The sequence below is a fragment of the Simochromis diagramma genome, unplaced genomic scaffold, assembly GCF_900408965.1.
Source record: "Simochromis diagramma unplaced genomic scaffold, fSimDia1.1 OVJJ01000553.1, whole genome shotgun sequence".
NCBI lineage: Eukaryota > Metazoa > Chordata > Actinopteri > Cichliformes > Cichlidae > Simochromis > Simochromis diagramma.
In genome coordinates, this window is record NW_024387095.1 from 1,120,423 (window position 1) to 1,138,972 (window position 18,550).

An 18,550-nucleotide genomic window follows, 5' to 3' on the forward strand; every position below is an offset into this window, starting at 1 on the left:
TATTTTGTAACTTAAAAACCGTCAGATTTAGTTTCAATCAAAAAGTGTAACGTGAGGTGACAAATACAACAAACAAACAACAACGCAGAACAAAAACTCACGTATAAAGTTAAGTGGTTTTAGGTTTTAGTTCAGTCTTTATTTTGAAGACGGAAGTCTTTTAATTTGAAAGGAAGACGATTTCGCCAGAAAGTAGCAGACGAAACATGAAAGTTGGGGAGACCAGGTGGAAACGTACATTTAATTAAGTTATTAATTCTATTTTTCTAAAAAATAAAGTCTACAATGTGAACAAGGTATATACAACTTTAGAGTTGGCTAATGACTATTTGTGGGTTGATTTTGTTTCACCTCTTTTGTCCAGGTTTAAACCAATGACTATAGAAAACAGTTTTCTACAGTCATTGGTTTAAACTTAATTTGAAAAGGCGCCCGATTGATTAGCACGTAAATTATCAGGATGTCTAAGCCGGAATGCTAACTAGCTACTGCGTTCGAAAGTTTTGTATCCGTTTAAATATTTTACTTTTAATTTTGCTTACCTTTGCTCTTGAAAATAAATACATCGCAAATGGTGCTAACTGTACCACCTGCAAGTGACTCAGTAATCAAGTCTGAGTTATTATTGGCCAATGGCCATAATTAGATTTAACTTACAGTCAAAAACCCGAAAAGTCTCGTGTAACCTAAACGTTTGATGATATTTTAATCGGGGTTTTATTTAGATCATAATTTAAAAGAAATGACGGTGCAGAGAAACAGAAACGCCTCTAGCCTTCACAGCGGATAACACGCAGACTCAGCACACGGGTTCCTTTTCTGACAGAGCAGGACACCCTTTAAGTCCTGCTCCTCCACCCTCCAAAGACATTGCTGCCGGAGGGCTTTTCCAGCCAATTAGCACCACATTGATTTGCATTTGCCCCGCCTGGTCCTGCCACAGCATCAGAAGGTAACTGTAAGGTAGCCAACGAAGCGCCACTTTTACATGCCTTTTAATTGGCACTAGAGAAATAAAACGAAGACGCGTACTGTAGTTCAATTTTTCGTTGTCTGCTGCGGTCCTGACAGGTACTCCGGGGTCGGGGCTTTTCTCTGACTGTAGTAACTGAAATGGATGATACCATCTGCCCGCTGAGACTACACAGTCCCAAAACCAGGGTGCTGTAATCAGTACTCTGGCAGTGGGGGTCTCCTATCAGCTTTGCATTACATCCCCAGCAGATGTGCAGGCTGCAGGCAGCAGCCCGTCTGTGTCGCTCTGCAACTCTCTCAAGGTAAGACTGGTGTATGGGCGCTTTTACCTTTAGGATTATTTGTTGCAAAAAAGCGAGAGAAATACAGTAAAGCTCCGGAGAGTCTTAACCATTTAAATCCCTTCTAATCGCTGCACTGAACTAGTGTGCATGTTTGAACTGCTAGGAGTTAAGACTTTGTGTGCTTGGAGGTGAAAGTGCAGCAGAACTGTTTTGCACTCACTTCTTTAACTTCTTTTACTGTTTTTCTAAATTGGCTTTTTAATGTAACTATTAAGTTACAATTATTGCAGGACACATTCAAGTTACATGGCATAAAAACTTCCTCACAAATATCCCTCAAACACTGGATGGTTTTGTTTTTTTAATAACATGCTGAGGACATTTTGCTGCATTTAGCAAGAAAGATGAAACTGCAGAACTGCTAAATTCCACACAAGTAATAACTAGCTGTAAATTATCCTGGGTACATATCTGCAGTCATGTTTTATAGGCTAGAAATCTGTTGGCTCAGAGCTCATGAAAGCATTTCAGAGATTCAACCAGGGGTGTAAAATTAAACCCAACACACACCTTTAAGCGTGAAACAACTCTTTATGATATTAATTTAAATCACTGGCATATCAATTGTTGTCAGTCAAGCTGTTATAAGTATTGTCTTTGAGGGAAAGAGTGCAGTGTAGGTGATCCTTGACTGGAAATTGTGTACTTTTATGGGCTTAAATTACACTGTAAGTATTTTCCTCTTTCCCTTTGGGGTTGTAAAAGGAAAAACAAAGATGCTTGTATTTAAATACTCTAATAAATCAGTGTAAATTTGCATCCCATAAAACGCTGAAATCAGCTTGGGAGAAGAGAATGAAAACTTTGAATGAAATGTAACTTTTGGAGGCAAAAATCCAAACCAAATGAAAGTTGCTGGTATTGTGTTGCAGTGTGATAGTAACTTCTCTCTTTGGACCAGGAGGACGGTGAAAGTCTTTCAGCGTTTCGTACAAATAAGATGTTTGCTGTTGTGTGGCTACTTAGCTGCAAGCCTGGCCTTGCTCGATATGCAGGTGTGTGTGATAACTTGATGACGTTGTCAAATTCACATATCCCCTTGGGCAGTGGTTTAGCGTCGGCACACATATACGCGCTCACAAAATCCTGGCAGCTGCCAAGCAGATTTAATTCTGTTTCTTTGAGACGGAACTGTAGAGCAAATGGATAGAAATGCATAGATGATGGTAGGGAGGACAGCTGGAAATGAAAAGGATGCACAAACATGACGTGAGGAGGATGAGGAAAACACAGATGATGAAAGAAAATGAAGAGAGGGGAAGTAGATGGAAAACAAGAAGTTTTTCAAAAAGAAAATAAAGTGAAAGGGGAGAGACTCAAAAGTATTTTTGCAGACTAAGAGGAGAACAAGCAACAAGAAAGGTTTTTTGATTTTGTCCTACTATGGTAACTCATTGACTTCTCCTCATCTGTTATATTTCTTCTGCTTCTATAGTTACTGTAACCTACAGATAAACATGTTTTGAAGGCGGCTTCAGACTTGTTCTTAAGGCGAGCACCCGACCACAGGGAGAAAATGATATTCCACATCACTCACATATTTATTTTCACACCTCAGAAGAGGTCGGGGAGTTTTTTGACTAACTATAATGTTGCCTGCATTTCAGTGCACAGTTCAAGTTTCAGTGAACACATTCAAAGCGAGTAAATTGGTGTTTATGGTGCTCACATTATAGATGTATGGTTTTTCTACTTGGTTTTTGATGTGCTGCAGACATTTATGCCAGGTAAGCCCTGCAAAGCCCAAGTATTGCAAATGTACCCTGCATTGAGCTGCAGTGATGCAAAGCAATGCTGGCAAGCAGCTGAGATCAGTAATGAAAAGATGCATGTGTGGTGTGTAATTTGAAATGGGGGAATCAGTTCTGTTAGATGGCTGGATCTGCCATCTGTGATAATTTCCAGTTGCAAATGACTGCATGTTTGAGTTTACAATAAATACTGAAAGATGGGAGCTGCCTGGGTCCAACTGTTTGTCTTCCAGTAATGCATTACCATAACTAAGGGTAGGTGTTTTACAAATAGCACACCATATAGAAACAATAGAAAAAAATAAGGTTTTCTTTTCCTTTTTATAATAGCAAAAGTTTGTTTTAATACCTCATTATTATGATTATGTCTCTTGCTATATATTGCTTCTATAAGTGGCCCCACTCTTTTTAAAAAAAAAACTAAAATTCCCCCAGTTGTTTTTGCATTTTTCCAGCTGTAGCATAAAGAGTATGACATTTGAAAAATGTGCAAAGTGAGCTGAAATTGGTGGATGCATTTCAGCAGACAAACGTGAAGAAACCTTACCTGCCACCTGGAATGTTGGCCTTTTGTTCTATGTGAGGGGAAAGCATCTTCTCTCTGCACAGTGCCCTTCATTTAAAATAATCAAACACTTTGCTGCGATGCTGAGTAACAGGAGCTGGAATTGCCTTGGTGGTGATGCTGATGTTATTTTTGCAGCTTAATTCAATTGGTTGGATTGTGTCAGTCTAATGTGATTGGCAAAATGGATGCCCTTGGACTATAAAAGGCAGCCAATACAGGCTTTAGACAGTGGCTGGGGGGGAAAGGGAAATTGTCCTCTAATGCTGTCTTGGCTTCTCTGGCCTTTGAATTTGTTGTTTGCCATAGCTGCTTTGGTATTCGGTAAGTATCTATCAAATAGCCTGGCCTCTTTAGATCATACAGCAAGGGAGTCTATTTATATGCTATAATAAAAATGCATGCTGTGACAGCGCCCCAGAGAAATGTGGTCATGGGAAACAGCTGAGGTCAAACCAACAGGAAGTGGAGAGGAGAGGAAGAAGAACTCTCAAGGGACAGAGTGTAGTTTTCTTGATGGTGAACTTGTTGCCTGGTTCTACTGGAAATTCCAGTATGATTCTTTACTGCTCACTTTATTTGTACTCATGTGCTGGTTTCTTCTGAGCTTTTATGTTCTGGCAGCTCTATTGGGAATATGCTAGCAGATCCCATTCTTTGTATATTAAAGAAAAATGTAGAAAAGATATCCCAGAAATTTCTGATGAGACCTTTCTCTTTGCCCAGTTGTTGTCATCTCCATCGAACTGCCTTATGAAGGCAAGAAGGGCATGCAATATATGACGTTTTTCCCCAACTTATCCAACTCCCTTAAACCTCCACCACAGTTTTCAGATTTGTTCCTAGATTTTGGGATCATCTGGAAAGACTCTGTTATCTTCCAGCAGCCATGTGGAGCCTTGTAAAATCTTTATGAGATAAACCACTCGCAATATCTGGGAGAAGCCTCAACACTTTAAAATGATATACAGCTGTTCAATAGTCTACGCTACTCCGTTGTTACACGAAGCATCTGGCTGAAAGATGCAGTGAAAAGGTCTTGATATCAGTAGTAGACGGGGTGTGGCCAACACTGGTTCACTAGCATCTTTGTACTGCACAAGCTCAGTTAAACCAGTCATTAAATTTCCAAGACTGGATGGCACATTTTTATAGTAACCACGTTACGTCGACCTTTCTCGATCTGTTAACAAGCGAAAGTGAAATGGACAGTTTGTGAACCTCACTTAGATCAATTTCTGTTTGTTCTTGCGAGTTGCTTCACATAAAGCATGCTAGAAAAGTAGATTAAAATTGAGAACAAATTTAAAAAGCGTATGCTAGTGATCTCATAATGCGGTTTTAGAAAAAAAAACTCTCAACGAGTTTTAAGCCTCTGGATTGTCTGCTAATGTATCATAAACTGGATGACTGGACCAGTTACCTGTGACCAAAGTGTAATAAGGTGTGTGAGTCAGAATATGTGTGTATTTATGTATTTAGTGTTTAAAATGTGGCGTCCCAGTACTCATTACTCATTTTTGTTAAACCTTAGAAAATGTCAGTTTCACCATAAAACCTTACAAAAACATTACATTAACTACACATCTGTGTAAAGGACGACCAAAACGACAGCACTGTGGCCAGTATTAGTGGCTTTCATTAGAATAATGACTGTCTACCTTTTTCCCGTGTCTCATATTTTGTCTGTTCCTCTACCAGCTGTCACAAAGATGATTTTAATGTTCAGTAAATGGGGTATCAAGCTGAAGCTCTGCCATTTAGATCATTTGTTTGCTGTGTCTGTAGATGCTATAGGGCTACTTTGTGATACAAGTCCTTTACTGACTTTAATCATCATTAGTGTCTTGTTGCATTGTGTGGCACAGTTGTACTCATAAAATTGACTTGGAGTAATGTTTAGGAAAACAATACAGCTTGATGGATCAACTCACAAATAATGTACGGAGATTAGTTATATTAGTGTGTGTGTTTGCAGCGGCAGTATAATACCATAATGAAATTGGACAGTAAAGTGAATGACTGTGCATTTGTGTATGTATGTGCACTCACACAGAGAGAGAATAGGTGAGCTTGCACAGAAATGCTTTCACTGTAAGTTAATGGCCATATAGAGAATTTTATATCCGGATCAAATAAGTATTGGCTAGTTTTATTGACAGCATTTTTTTTGTTTTTTTATATGATGTTTGCACAAATGAAAAAATACACTCAGTGTTAACGTTTGTTGACGTATCCAAAAAGCCTTAAACGTACAATCAGTTGTTTTTGGAGTTTATTACTGTATTTTTTTGGACCATAAGGCGCATTAAGCGAATTAAAACAGTCAGATAAGTCAAACTTGGTTTCAAATGGTGTTAGACACTGAATGGAGTCCCTATACTGCGTGACTGACTCTTATTCTCTTATCTATATAATGGCACACACAGGTTAGATTAATATGGATGATGGATCCCAGCATTGGTTGATGTTGGTAGGTTCTGACAACCTTTGGGGACGTCACTGATAAAATGTAAATCCTCATAACGTCACTTAATGTGATTGGTTGGGGTGGGTGGGGGTCGCTGCGTGTGCTCAGTCACTCCGTCGTTGCTTGACAAGCTGTTAGATGTTCTGTCTTTATATGTGACATGCCACCACTCACACACACAGACATGCATGAAACACAATACCACCCCATATGTACTCTGCCACCTACATGACACAATATATAAATAATATGATCACACAGATGATACACAATGATACTAGCTTTCAAAAAGAAAAAGCGTAATGATGTGCAGCAAAGAGAGCGATTACTCACTGTTCATCAGTCAAATGTTTCCTATTGAGCTCTTGAGTTATTCTGAATTGAGTGATTCTGAACACATTATACCAGAAAGGCTCCAAAATAAGAAAATTTGAAATCCAAGGGAAGCGAATACTTTCTGAATGCATTTTATTATGTTTGACTATATGTTTGACTTGTGCTCATGTGTGAATGTTAGCTTGGGCTTCTAGATAAAATGATGTGTGGTGGTAATCGGTAAGGGCGTTTTGGTTATATCAGCGTTATTCCCCAGTTTCATGTTCATTTTTTAAAATGATTTCAGGGTGTATCTTGGCCCTGGCAGCACAGGCACAGACAGTTTGATTTGCATTATCAGTATCAGTTAAGATTGAGACATCATTGCTCTGGGGTGTCCTGTAGCGATACTGCTAACAGCTCATTAGACTGATAAAGAGTAAGACTGAAGAAAAGTTGTCAGTTTAATATCATACAGATACAGACGGATATCATCCAGGCACACACAGAAATTAGTTTGGGAAATATTTATCATAGTTTGCGAGTCTTTTGCACCATTCAGTCCAGCTCATAATTAACTGGCAAATTCCAGAGCCATTAGTTACACAAGGTCACTAAGCAGAGAAACACTGATTAATCTTAGTGTATGTGTGAGAAACTGCATACAGCACCAAATCCGACACTGAAATAGGCAACTTGTAGTGTTAAAATTTGCAACTTAATTGTATTATTGTATTATATGTTTAACTGCTCATTAAACACATATTCTCTCTCTCTCTCCCTCTCTCTCTCTCTCGATCTTTTTAAAAAAAATTGTGTTTTAGTCTCTGAAAGACTCAACTCTGCCTGCATCTGTGTGGTTGATCTGTCACCATGAAGCATCAGTCTATTTCCCGATGGTTGAGTCAGCTGGGACTGCCACAGTACTGCACAGCACTGGAGCAGGAATATGATGGCGTAGAGGTAATACAAGTACATGTGCGCACACAGCAGCACAACCCACATGTTTTTTAGCATCCGAGTTTTTAAATGACTCGTGAAGCTGTTGTAAATTATATAAAACAACAAGCTTAGAGGAAAACCTCTTGAGGAAAATGATGTTTACTGGAAAGTAAACATCATTTTCTAGCGCTCAAGAAAAGGTTTTCTGTGGGTAGTTAACCTGCCAACACTTTAGAAGTGTTTTAGTGTTGATTGTTAATCATTTTAACTATGGTATTCAGACATGGTATAAAAATGCCAAAAATGACTGAAATTGCTACCAATGAGAGCGCAGGATACCGCTGATTAGAGATCCGAATCGGTTACCTAGGCAACCAAATGGCAATCGGCTTCAAAGTGATGTGTGACAAGTGAATCCATTCCAGTATGAGCCAGCTTAAAGGACATATAATACTTTTATCACTTTTACGTATATATTTTTAGTTTTGGTAGTTCTTGTCCTAAGTTGGGTGAAAAAACAAACAAACAAATCAAATACAAGAAGAACCACAAAAGGACACCACTGATGATTTGGATAAACATTTTGAACTACAGAGGACATTTAAAAAAAAATTAAAAACCGTTGTTTGAGCAGATAATGAGATTTGCATGATCATATATCAGATGTTGAGTTAATTTAAGTTGGAAGATCTATACAGACCTATACAGAGGGCACAACATCTTTGTTTCTCTAGAGAAAGTGACATGATTGATAGTAATAATATAAAAGGTGTTTTATTGTCCCCGTGAGCTGTAAGTGATAAATACATTGTAATTTGAATGAACTGACCTTTTTAAGTAGTCACACAATGTTTGCATTCCAACAACTGAAATAGTGGTTGTTATTAAGGCAGTTTCCCACGACTGACTACTAAAGCAGCCTTATAAAACTTCATCACCGGCCTGAATGGACAGCGATGTGGAGGCTGTTCAGCCATTACCCAACTTCATGCTGAATGGTACACAGCCTTTGGCTAGGGGACAAGATTCATGAGCCAATAAGACATGAATTATTGCGTTACCTCTAGCTAATGTTTACCCAGAATGCATCTGTGCACAGTGAAGGCATAATAGAGAAAATACAAGAAAGCTTGCGCAAGAAAAGGCTATTCTAGTCACGTTTAAATGAAAGGGTGTAGATATAAGTTGTTATGTGAAATATTTTCTCAATATTAAATGGATGAAATTCTGAGCGTAGATCTACATGTAGCTAATACTTTAGGATGTACACTGTGTATTTCTTTTTCAGTGTAAAGGAAAGTCTCTGTAAGGTCTGACATATATACTTAAGGTGATGGTGAGGAGTTGTTTGCACTTCTTGTTACACTGTAATTGCTGTTATGGGAGGATAAAACTAAGAACTATCCCCTACCTCTTTCTTGACCATCCTCCATTCATAATGAAGTCAGTGCAGTGTTGCTAACCTTCCTATTCATATTAGAACAACAACATGAGGTTCAGTGCCTCTGAGCCATCCATGCTTGTGAAAACAAACCTAACTAAACTAACATCATTAACACAGCCTTTGCCAGTGTTGGGGTCATTATTCCAAAAAAGTAATGTATTACATGCTACTTCTTACTGTTCTTGCAGTATGTTACTTAAAGAGAAAGTAATTTGTTACACTACTAGTTACATTACATTCTCGTTACTCCGTGAATTGACCTAAAATGCATCGTCATGTAATTACCAGCTAATAACATAAAGGTTGGGTTACAGTTCCACACACCAACACAAATCTCTCTGCTAATGTAGACGCACATAGAGCTTTCTTTTAGGGTTTACATAAGAAGAAAAGCTGACAACACAACATGAAAACATCCCTAATAGACTTTAAAGCCATTGTGATTCTACTTTAGAAACATGCACAGGTAGAAATGGAGAATGGAAGTCTGGCTGTATGTCAATGCCTTTGTTGAAGTTCAGCGTCTGGGTGCTGGGCTGCGATTAGCATGAACTCAGCTTTATCGTCTTTCTGGGTTCTTTGCTATCTTTGTGTTAGCAATATAATGTGGTTGTTTCTGTACTTGATGCTGTTAGCACTTAACCATCACACTCTTATCCTTTCTAAGTATGTACTTTGATTATAGTAACACGTTAAACCCAATACTTCTTGCTGCAGTAATGTTTTTTTTTTTTATATCTGCCTGGATGTTGGATGTTTGCTTGGGTTCTCTCCGCTTCCTCCCACAGTCCAAAGACATGCAGTTAGTGGGGTTAGATTAATAGGTCATTCTAAATTGTCCATAGGTGTGAATGTGAGTGTGGATGGTTGTCTGTCTCTGTGTTGAGAGGATAAGAGGAAGAGAATGGATGCATGTATTATAGATTTTGAGGTGATGATGATTCTTGATTTCTCTTGATTATCCACAAAACTACAGTTAACAGTTAACGTACAGCATTTAGTTAGAGAACATGGATGTTGTCTTTCTCAGCCCCACCTTATAATTTAACCTGTGTCTCCACTGGAGATAGAAGTGCTGCTTTTTTAAAATTTTCTGCCACGTGATTCAAATGTCAAAGAGTTTGACATTTAAATTCAACAGGCCATTTTATTACCAAAAATATCGATTCCTGCAGGATTTTAAAAAATTCCAGATCACTGCGCCACAGTGAGATGTTTAATGTCCGGAAACATCCCCACATCTCTGCTTGTCTTTTCATTTACTTGCACCTTCATTGTTGAAATAACATTTACGCTGGCAAAACCAACATCCACAAGTGCTATGTCAACTCTCCACAGGACTGGTATGGGAGTTCATATTGTTGTTCAGCTCTGCGTGATGTGGAAAACGGAGAAAAAAGAAAACATGTCAACTTGCTGTTCCATGCAGACGGAGATGAGAAAGACAGGAGAGGGAGGGAGAGATTCTGAGATAGAGACAGACAGACAGAAAGACTTATATCTCTCTCTCGCTCCCCCTCATGCACACACCTTGAACTGTGTGTGTGTGTGATGAGCTGAACAAATGTAGTATCTTTCTTGACTTGCCAACATGTTATTATTGAGCTGTTTGGGCATGTTGAGCCCAGTGACCATCTGTCACATGTGTTGTACGCACCTTGATAAACTCAGGTTCATCTCTTGTAATTTTCTTTTTTTTCCCTTTTGTTTTTCCTGTGTGTGTGTGTGTGTGTGTGTGTGTGTGTGTGTGTGTGTGTGTGTGTGTGTGTGTCTGTCTTACTTGCAGTGTGCTTGTGCGCCCTTTCACTGTGATTTTAATTTGTCTGTGTGTGTTTACATTCATGGGTGCCCACTGCATGCTCAGTCTAAATAGAGCAGTGTTTGTCATGAGCCATGAGAATAGTCATATTGTTGAGCAATCAGAACAAAAAGCCCTTGGTCTGAGCTCAGAGCAGCGTGTGATGACACACTGTGTCACATGTACATGTCTGTGTGTGTTGTGGGGGTTTTTTTGGGTTTTTTTTTTTTTTTTTTTTTTTCCCCCGTTTGGTTACAAGCGTACTATAGAAGGTTGGGTTATGGTTCAAAGATTTGGTAGGTCTCTACTTCAAAGGTCATGTAAGTTAATAACACAGCGAGTGTGGAAGTGTGGCAGGGTGTGTGTTAAGACAGTGTAATGACAGCAGCAGGATGAGAGGTGGAGATGACACTTTGGAAGATAAGAGGTCACTTGTGGTCTCAGCCTTTTTATTATGCACTGCTTTCTGAAAATCTTGTGAATTCCATAACTCAAGATGGAAGTCATCTAGGATCTTCAAATATATATCATACGTGCATCTATTAGTAGGCTGAGGGGCAGCACTGGTGCCTGCCAGTATTTTTGTATTTATTGCTCTTGATGTGTTTTATTCTTGTTGTTGGGCTTAACAAGCACCTGAGTGCAAAATACAATTTCACCTCATGCGAATATTTGCTGGAATGACAATAAGAGCCTTTAAATAAGTATTGGAATAGTTCAATCCAGTTAAAAGTGGCAGAAATGGTTTTGCTTTTTGACTTTTCTCTAACAGACAAAAGGATCAAAATATTACAGACTGTAAAAATACTGCTGCCCAGTACCCCAGCACCACCCACCTTGACCTCAGTAAAACCACAAGTAGAATTGTTGCGGCAGGGAAGGCGGACGCACCTGCACAGCATCACAGTCACGCCTCGCCAGCTTGGTGTAGGGTCCTGTCATGTTGTCTTTGTGGGTATGTGTGGCTGGCAGCTAGGGAGCTGCAGCCGTGGAAGTGTGTTAGAACGCAACCGTAAAAAAAGATATGTTGGAGAATGCAGAATTGTGGTCACTCCATGCCTCATTCCTGCCACAGTTGCCTTTTTCACAATGTTGACAAAAAAAAAATGACAATGTAGGAGATTCATTTCAGAATTGACGGCAGGTCTGTTAGATTGGTTTGGATGCATTAACTGGGAATTATATTTTTGCGTTAATGGTATGCTGCAGGTATGTTGTAGCCCAACCCAGCAAAAACCATGTTTGTCTTCTATCTGAAAATGAAACTCTGTTCAAACTGAGATCAAATTTTAGTTGTGTGAGGGTCCAATGAGTCCTCTGGACTCAGTTTATGCAAAACTTGTGTTTAAAAAGTGTAAATAACAGTAAAACCATAAGTCAATGCTTTAATGTAGGCTGGGACACAGCTTATTTGAACCCAATATGTAACTGATACGATACAAGGACAACATCTTATATTTTTAAAATGTTATTTTTATTTGAAAAAAATGAATTCACATCTATGATCCAGACATCATCTCACAGTAAAACATGCAGACTATTTAACTTCACAATGGTTAAATGCAGCTGTGTTTGTTTTGTACACCTTGAATTAAAGGATGCAGTTTCTAGGGTTAATTTGCCCCAACAACAAACTGAAACGCTGAGCAGAAAGTTGCTGAAAGCTGTCGACTGCTCCACAGAACTTCGTAGCCTGTGGTAGTTTGAAACATTTCAGTGGTTTAGTATTTATTTTTAAGATCCAGTATCCAACACTATTTCTAGAGCAGGTTGATTTTACATGCACGTTTTTGTTTGCTTATATTTTCCAGGATCTGCTTCACCTCACAGAGTATGACCTCTTGGTGCTTGGAGTCCACAATCACCTCCACCGCCTGCACCTTCTTACTTCTCTACGCCTCCTTCAAGAGCGAGAGAGGAGGAGAGGTACTCTTGCACTCCAACACGCTGCCGGATGCCTAAACACTTTTTATCTTACCTGATCTTTTCCATCAAGTTGTTGATTCTGGATCTGTGTTTGATTTGATTCCTGGTGTGCCCAGTGACTAGACGGAGACAGAAGCATTAGTGTCATGTAAAGACTTGCTTGTGCCTGGGGGTCGCTGGTGGAGGGGGTTATCTTACTCAGGATAATGCTGTCTCTCTCTCTTTCTCTCTCTCACACACACACACACACACACACACACACACACACACACACACACACACACACACACACACACACACACACACACACAGCATGTGAACCAAAGCTGTCAGCAACTAGGGAGAAGAGTGCTGAGGCCTGCACTCCTGCTGGGTTTAATCACTTTTGGAGGTGTGCATGTATGCATGCGTGGATGTGCTTTTTAGTGTGTTCGTGACAGACTGCTTTGTTTGCTCTGGTTCCCATGCATTATAAAGTGAAATCTAGCTGTTGTCTTGGTGACTGCTGTATAAGTAAAGTCACTAAATAATTGTAGTGGATCTTGTTGGCTGTTGCTACATGTTATCATACATGCACAACAGCAGGCATAATCAGAAGATGCAAACTTGGGGCAAAATAGCCACTTTGTGATCAAAACACTGCGCCCGCTGCATCACTTACAAAAAAAAACAACCCACAGTGTCTTTCTTGGCTGAACTTCTGAACATTTTTCAGGAGCCAGACTTTCTGAAGTTGTTAAGAGGAAGCAGGGACTATAAAGAGTCTCCTCCTGTCTCATAGTAAACCTAGCAATTTGCAAACCCATCTGGTATGAAGTGTCTAAAAAACAAAACACGCAAACAAAGAGACCTCAAGTTACAGTAAGTATAAAAACATTTGACTTTCTGCATCTGGTTTGGCATAATTTAGGTTTTGTGGAAGTTTGGTTTTACTGCTGGTCATTTAGCAGTAAGGTATTTCTTTTTCCTTTTTCAGTATGTTTTACTATGCATATCTGTTGTGTTGCCTGGGTTTATTTTGAAAATGTGCATGAATGAGGATGGATGACCTACTAACTGCAGACCAAATCTACAAACGGGTACAAAGAAAGTAACTTGAAACTGGACTCTGTACAGTCCTGTGAAATGTGCTTCCACAGGAATTAAGAGGGAATCTAGCAGCCAGGTGCCTTATGAAGGCAGAGGCTTTGGTAGTTTGCTGGTCTGGACCATATAGCTGTGTGTTAACACAATGTTCAGGTCAAAACATGAAATGCTCAGAGAAATTGCAAAAAACCCAAGAGCAACATCTCAGACTGTGAGGCCTCAGTTAACATGTTAAAGTTCATGATGGCACAGTTGGAAAAAGACTGAAAAAGTCTGGCTTGTTTGAAAGTGTGTCCATCAGAAAACCTCTTCTTTCTAAAAGAAACATGGCAGCATCGTATAGGTTTTCAAAATGAACCACAAAACTGAAACAATGGGCCTCATTTACTAACAGCGCGTGGGCACAAATCTGTGTGTAATTCATGCCTATGAAAAATTAATGTACAAATCAGTGATTTACCAAAACATCTGTACCTGAATTTATGTGTACTTACAAACAAACATGACAAACAATATGACTAATAAACAACAACAAAACAGTACCTCTCACCATGTGCATGAATAGTAATAACACCAATAATAAGGATATTTCCTTTTTGTCATCATTCGTTTTCCCAAAAATATTATAAGCCACAAAATGCTCAGGATCACTGAATTACAAATAAATACATTTTTAAAAGTTAAATTGCAACGAAAGAAAACAAAATACTGATGGAAAAGCTGTGGACTTTAATGTTTTAATTTAAACATATTCCAGTATTCCTTACCTCATTATATGAATTATAACTATCATTGCTAGATTTCATGACTTATATTTACAAATAGTGGAAACTCTTTTTTTTAATTATTATTATTATTATTATTATTATTATTATTATTTTATTTTATTCATTGACAAGTTGTCATTACCTGTGAGTGAAACTGGAGCACTGATGCCAGATATGTAGACGAGGCATATAATGAGTAGTTTACCTATCATTACAGCTCACCCCTTATAAAAACATTTATTTTCACATTCCTGGGATCACTGCGTGACCACTGTTGGAGACCTGGCCTACAGGCTGACGACTGCTGCTGAGATGAAATGGCCTCTGGTGGAAATCACTCAGTCACCAACTACTGTGGTATTATCTGTCTGCCTGGCAGGCTGCCAAGCTTATCATTATCACAGAGTCCAGTTTTGTTCAGCTAATAGCATCTCTCTTACTTACACACACACACACACACACACACACACACACACACACACACACACACACACACACACACACACACACACACTGCGTTTTCATATCTTAGTGGGACATCTAAGGGTTAGGGTTAGAGTAAGCGGCTAAGGAAGGCACTCTGTCAATTGACAGAGTGCCTTCCTTAGCTGCTTACTCTAACCCTTAGGTTACGGTCAGGTTTAGCCTAACTGTAACCTTGACACTAAAACCACATTTTGGGTCTCAAAAATGCCTTTAAATTCGTGGGCACGAGCATTTTGTCCTCATAAGGGCTGTTAGTTGGTATAGCAACATTCCAATTTTTGGTCCCAACAGAGATACGTAATTTTTTTTCTTAAGAATATAACGTGAACTCACAGACTGCATTCAGGCATATATTAATTTCATCATATTACTTTTTATTGGTGTGTGTGTGTGCACACCCACCCACAGGCATGTGTGCAGCAGGTACTTTCCTTAACAGCAGGTATTAAAAAGCAGTGGAGAAGAAGAGATGTTCTAATTAGAGCATTTAGAGGGTGAAATAGAAGGCATCAGTAAAACCCCCACATGCATGCTCATGCCTCACATATTTGAGGCATTTTATTTTGAGGCACTGTTTTGTTAGAGCTGTTTGTGTCATTGAGGCTATTCTGTGTATGCTGTGTTAAAATTCCATGTTTAAATATCTGAGCTCGGTAGTTGTTTGAGAGGTTTTTTGGGGTTTTGTTTTTTTCTTTGCATCTAGTTTTAATTTCAGTTTATAACCACATTCATTAGCATTATGTGATAATACCGTGTTATCAGCATCAGCATGGGAAGCATCAAGTTGTACATAAGCACATATTAATGAATACTTTTATATTCCTTTCAGGACTGTGGTTTACAGCACTCAGGTTTATCGAATCAGCGCTGTACTCTGAAAGTAACAGGACTGTGTGTGCTCTTTTCATCTTTCAAGTTCAAATTCCAGTCATGTGCTAAATATTTTCAAGGTGATGCACTTGAACACGCTCAATGTGTACCTAGCTGCATGGATGGTTTTATATAATGAGTCGCCATCTTTGAGCTTCCTCACCCTACCTGGTCACTACTTGCCAAATAAGCAGCAACAAAAGTAGAGGCTGTACTGTAAACACTACAACCAAATATTTGAAATGTGACTGTTGATGCAGCAGTGTCTGACAGTAGATCTATTACGTCCTCTGAATCAGGCTGTTTTTTCGTGTGCCTCACCTCGCTGTTCACTCCTGTCAGGACTACCGGTCTTGGACTATTTGTCATGTTCCTCTGTGCATTTATAAGCAGCTTTAGTTGTGTTGCAGACACTGTCTTGTTTTGGGAGGCTGTTGAAGGGAGTATTGATGCTTCAGGGGTTAGTTTGGACAGCAACGTATGCAGCTGGTGTGCATCAAAGTAACATCCTCATGGTAAGAGACATAGTTCTAGACGGACATGTAATGTTAGCGTAAATGAGATTTCACTTTGCTTGCTGCTGCTTCTTGTATTTGATCACAATGAGAGAGAGGAAGGGGCAGCATGAATGTGACTTAATGAGACTTGACCTTGATTTACAATTTGGAAGAAACTGTGACTTTGTTACGAACAGCAGAGAGTAGAACAAGAACCAAATCAAGTCTTTTTAAACAGAATCTGGCGCAGTTCGCAGTGGAGACCTGCAGATTCTCAGTGCACATCACATACAGTTTATGTAAAAACACAAGATGCGTGCACTGAGTTTACCTCACAGACATTCTTCGTACTAAATATTAGATAATTCTCGGTGCCGGGCTTCAGGCTGGTTAATCTCCCTTGTGAAGGTGATAGACTCATCAACATGACCTTCCGTTAATACTAAGTGTACTATAAACATCTTCCTGTTTCTGTCTGCATGTGTCAGTAACACAAACTCAGCTGTCAACAATTCTGCTCTTATCTCACAAATGTCAAAACAGGGAATATCTAGCTCCCAGATTTATCCAAATGGTTGAATTCTTGGAGAAAAAGTAAACTTTAAAATGTTCCTTATGTACTTCTGGAATCTGTCCAACACTGCTGCTATATGCTTCCATGTCAGTGTCACGTTGTGAAAACCGCTCGAGGTCCTGTGAAATTAAACATTCACTATTTTAACCATCTTAACAAATGACCATGTTTGTCCTTTTCTGAAAAACAAAGCCACTCTTCATTTCTTTATATTTTGCGAGGAGAACTAGGATTTATTCTGCAAACTTTTTTGGAATTGCACTATATAAAGGAAAAAATGGCGTTTGTACAGCTAGATCAGTGTTTGGTATGAACATCTTTATTCAACTCTGCCCGAACTTTCTTAGGCAAGCTTTCTCCTAATTTCTGTATTTACTCTTCAGGAATAGTTCTCCAGGCTTCTTGAAGGGCATTTCAAAGTTCCTCTTTGGGTGTTGGCTCCCTCCTCTGTGTATGTTCATGACGATTTGAACTAAACATTTTAAATGTGGATCCATCACTACATAAGGGCTGTTGAAACTGAGTTTCAGTCCAGTTCTTGTGTAATTTGGCATACCTCAGCCTTTTCTCTCCATTTCCCTTCCTCAGTAATGGCTTCTTGACAGCCACCCTTCCACTGAGACTGTTTCTGATGAGGTGAGTAGCAGGGGAATGGAAAGAGCACATGCATCGCTCAGGTCCTGTGTCAGGTCTTTGCTGGATTATTTCCTGTTTTTTAAGGACATGATGTTCAGATACTGTTCATTTCGTGTAGATAGTTTTTAGGTCTGTCACTTCTCCTTTTGCCATTTTTGTAGCTTCAACTAAAGGATTTGTTTTATTTGTTTGTTTGTTTTTTCTTTTGTGATAGCCTGCTCGTAACACAGTACACAAAGATGGCCCTATATACAATTTAACATAAGTTCTTTAAGTTGTCTGTTATGTATAGACGGCACTGGTTTATTCTTTGAGTTAAGTGTGTTTTATTATGATTGAATGAATCATAGATCAATGTCATTGTAACTATGACAGTGTGAATAACACTGTATTTGGTCCTTTTTTATGAACACATAAATGACTAAAGATTGCACGTAGCAATCTTTATGGAACACATTATACATAAATGTGTTTGCAGATGACACCACCGTCATTGGCCACATTCAGGATGGTGATGAGTCCACATACCAGCAGGAAGTTGAGCGGCTGGTACTCTGGTGCAGTTAGCACAATCTGAAGCTGAACACTCTTAAGACTGTAGAGATGACAGTGGACTTCAGGAGACATCCCTCAACTCTGCCCCCCCTCACCATATCAGACAGCCCTGTGTCGACTGTGAAGATCTTAAAGTTCCTGGGTACCACCATCTCCCAGGACCTGAAGTGGGAGACCAACATCAACTCCATCCTCAGAAAGACCCAGCAGAGGATGTACTTCCTGAGACAACCCCTAACCCTACAGTCTTCCAAAGGAGCTGCTAATCCAGTTCTACACTGTGGTCATTGAGTCTGTCCTGTGCTCCTCCATCACAGTCTGGTATGGTGCAGCCACTAAACAGGACAGGAGCAGACTGCAGCGGACTGTACGGGCAGCAGAAAGGATCATCAGCGCCCCCCTGCCCTCCGTCCAGGACCTGTACCTCTCAAGAACCAGGAAACGGGCAGGGAAAATCATCACAGACCCCTCACACCCTGGACAGAGACTTTTTGACCTGCTGCCCTCTGGCAGACGGTATAGAAGACTGCAGACCAGGACCACCCGACA

General features: G+C 39.5%; 1 protein-coding gene across 1 annotated transcript in view; it reads left to right on the top strand.

Annotated features, from left to right (window-relative positions):
* The first annotated feature begins 528 nt into the window (after positions 1 to 528).
* The window catches only part of bcar3 (BCAR3 adaptor protein, NSP family member), a 75,388-nt gene continuing 57,366 nt past the window's right edge, over positions 529 to 18,550 (top strand). The window contains exons 1-4 of the mRNA XM_040046295.1: positions 529 to 952; positions 1,072 to 1,277; positions 7,245 to 7,383; positions 12,416 to 12,530. Of these exons, the coding sequence (XP_039902229.1) occupies positions 7,294 to 7,383; positions 12,416 to 12,530 (205 nt within the window). The 5' untranslated portion in view covers positions 529 to 952; positions 1,072 to 1,277; positions 7,245 to 7,293. The remainder of the gene's footprint in view (positions 953 to 1,071; positions 1,278 to 7,244; positions 7,384 to 12,415; positions 12,531 to 18,550) is intronic.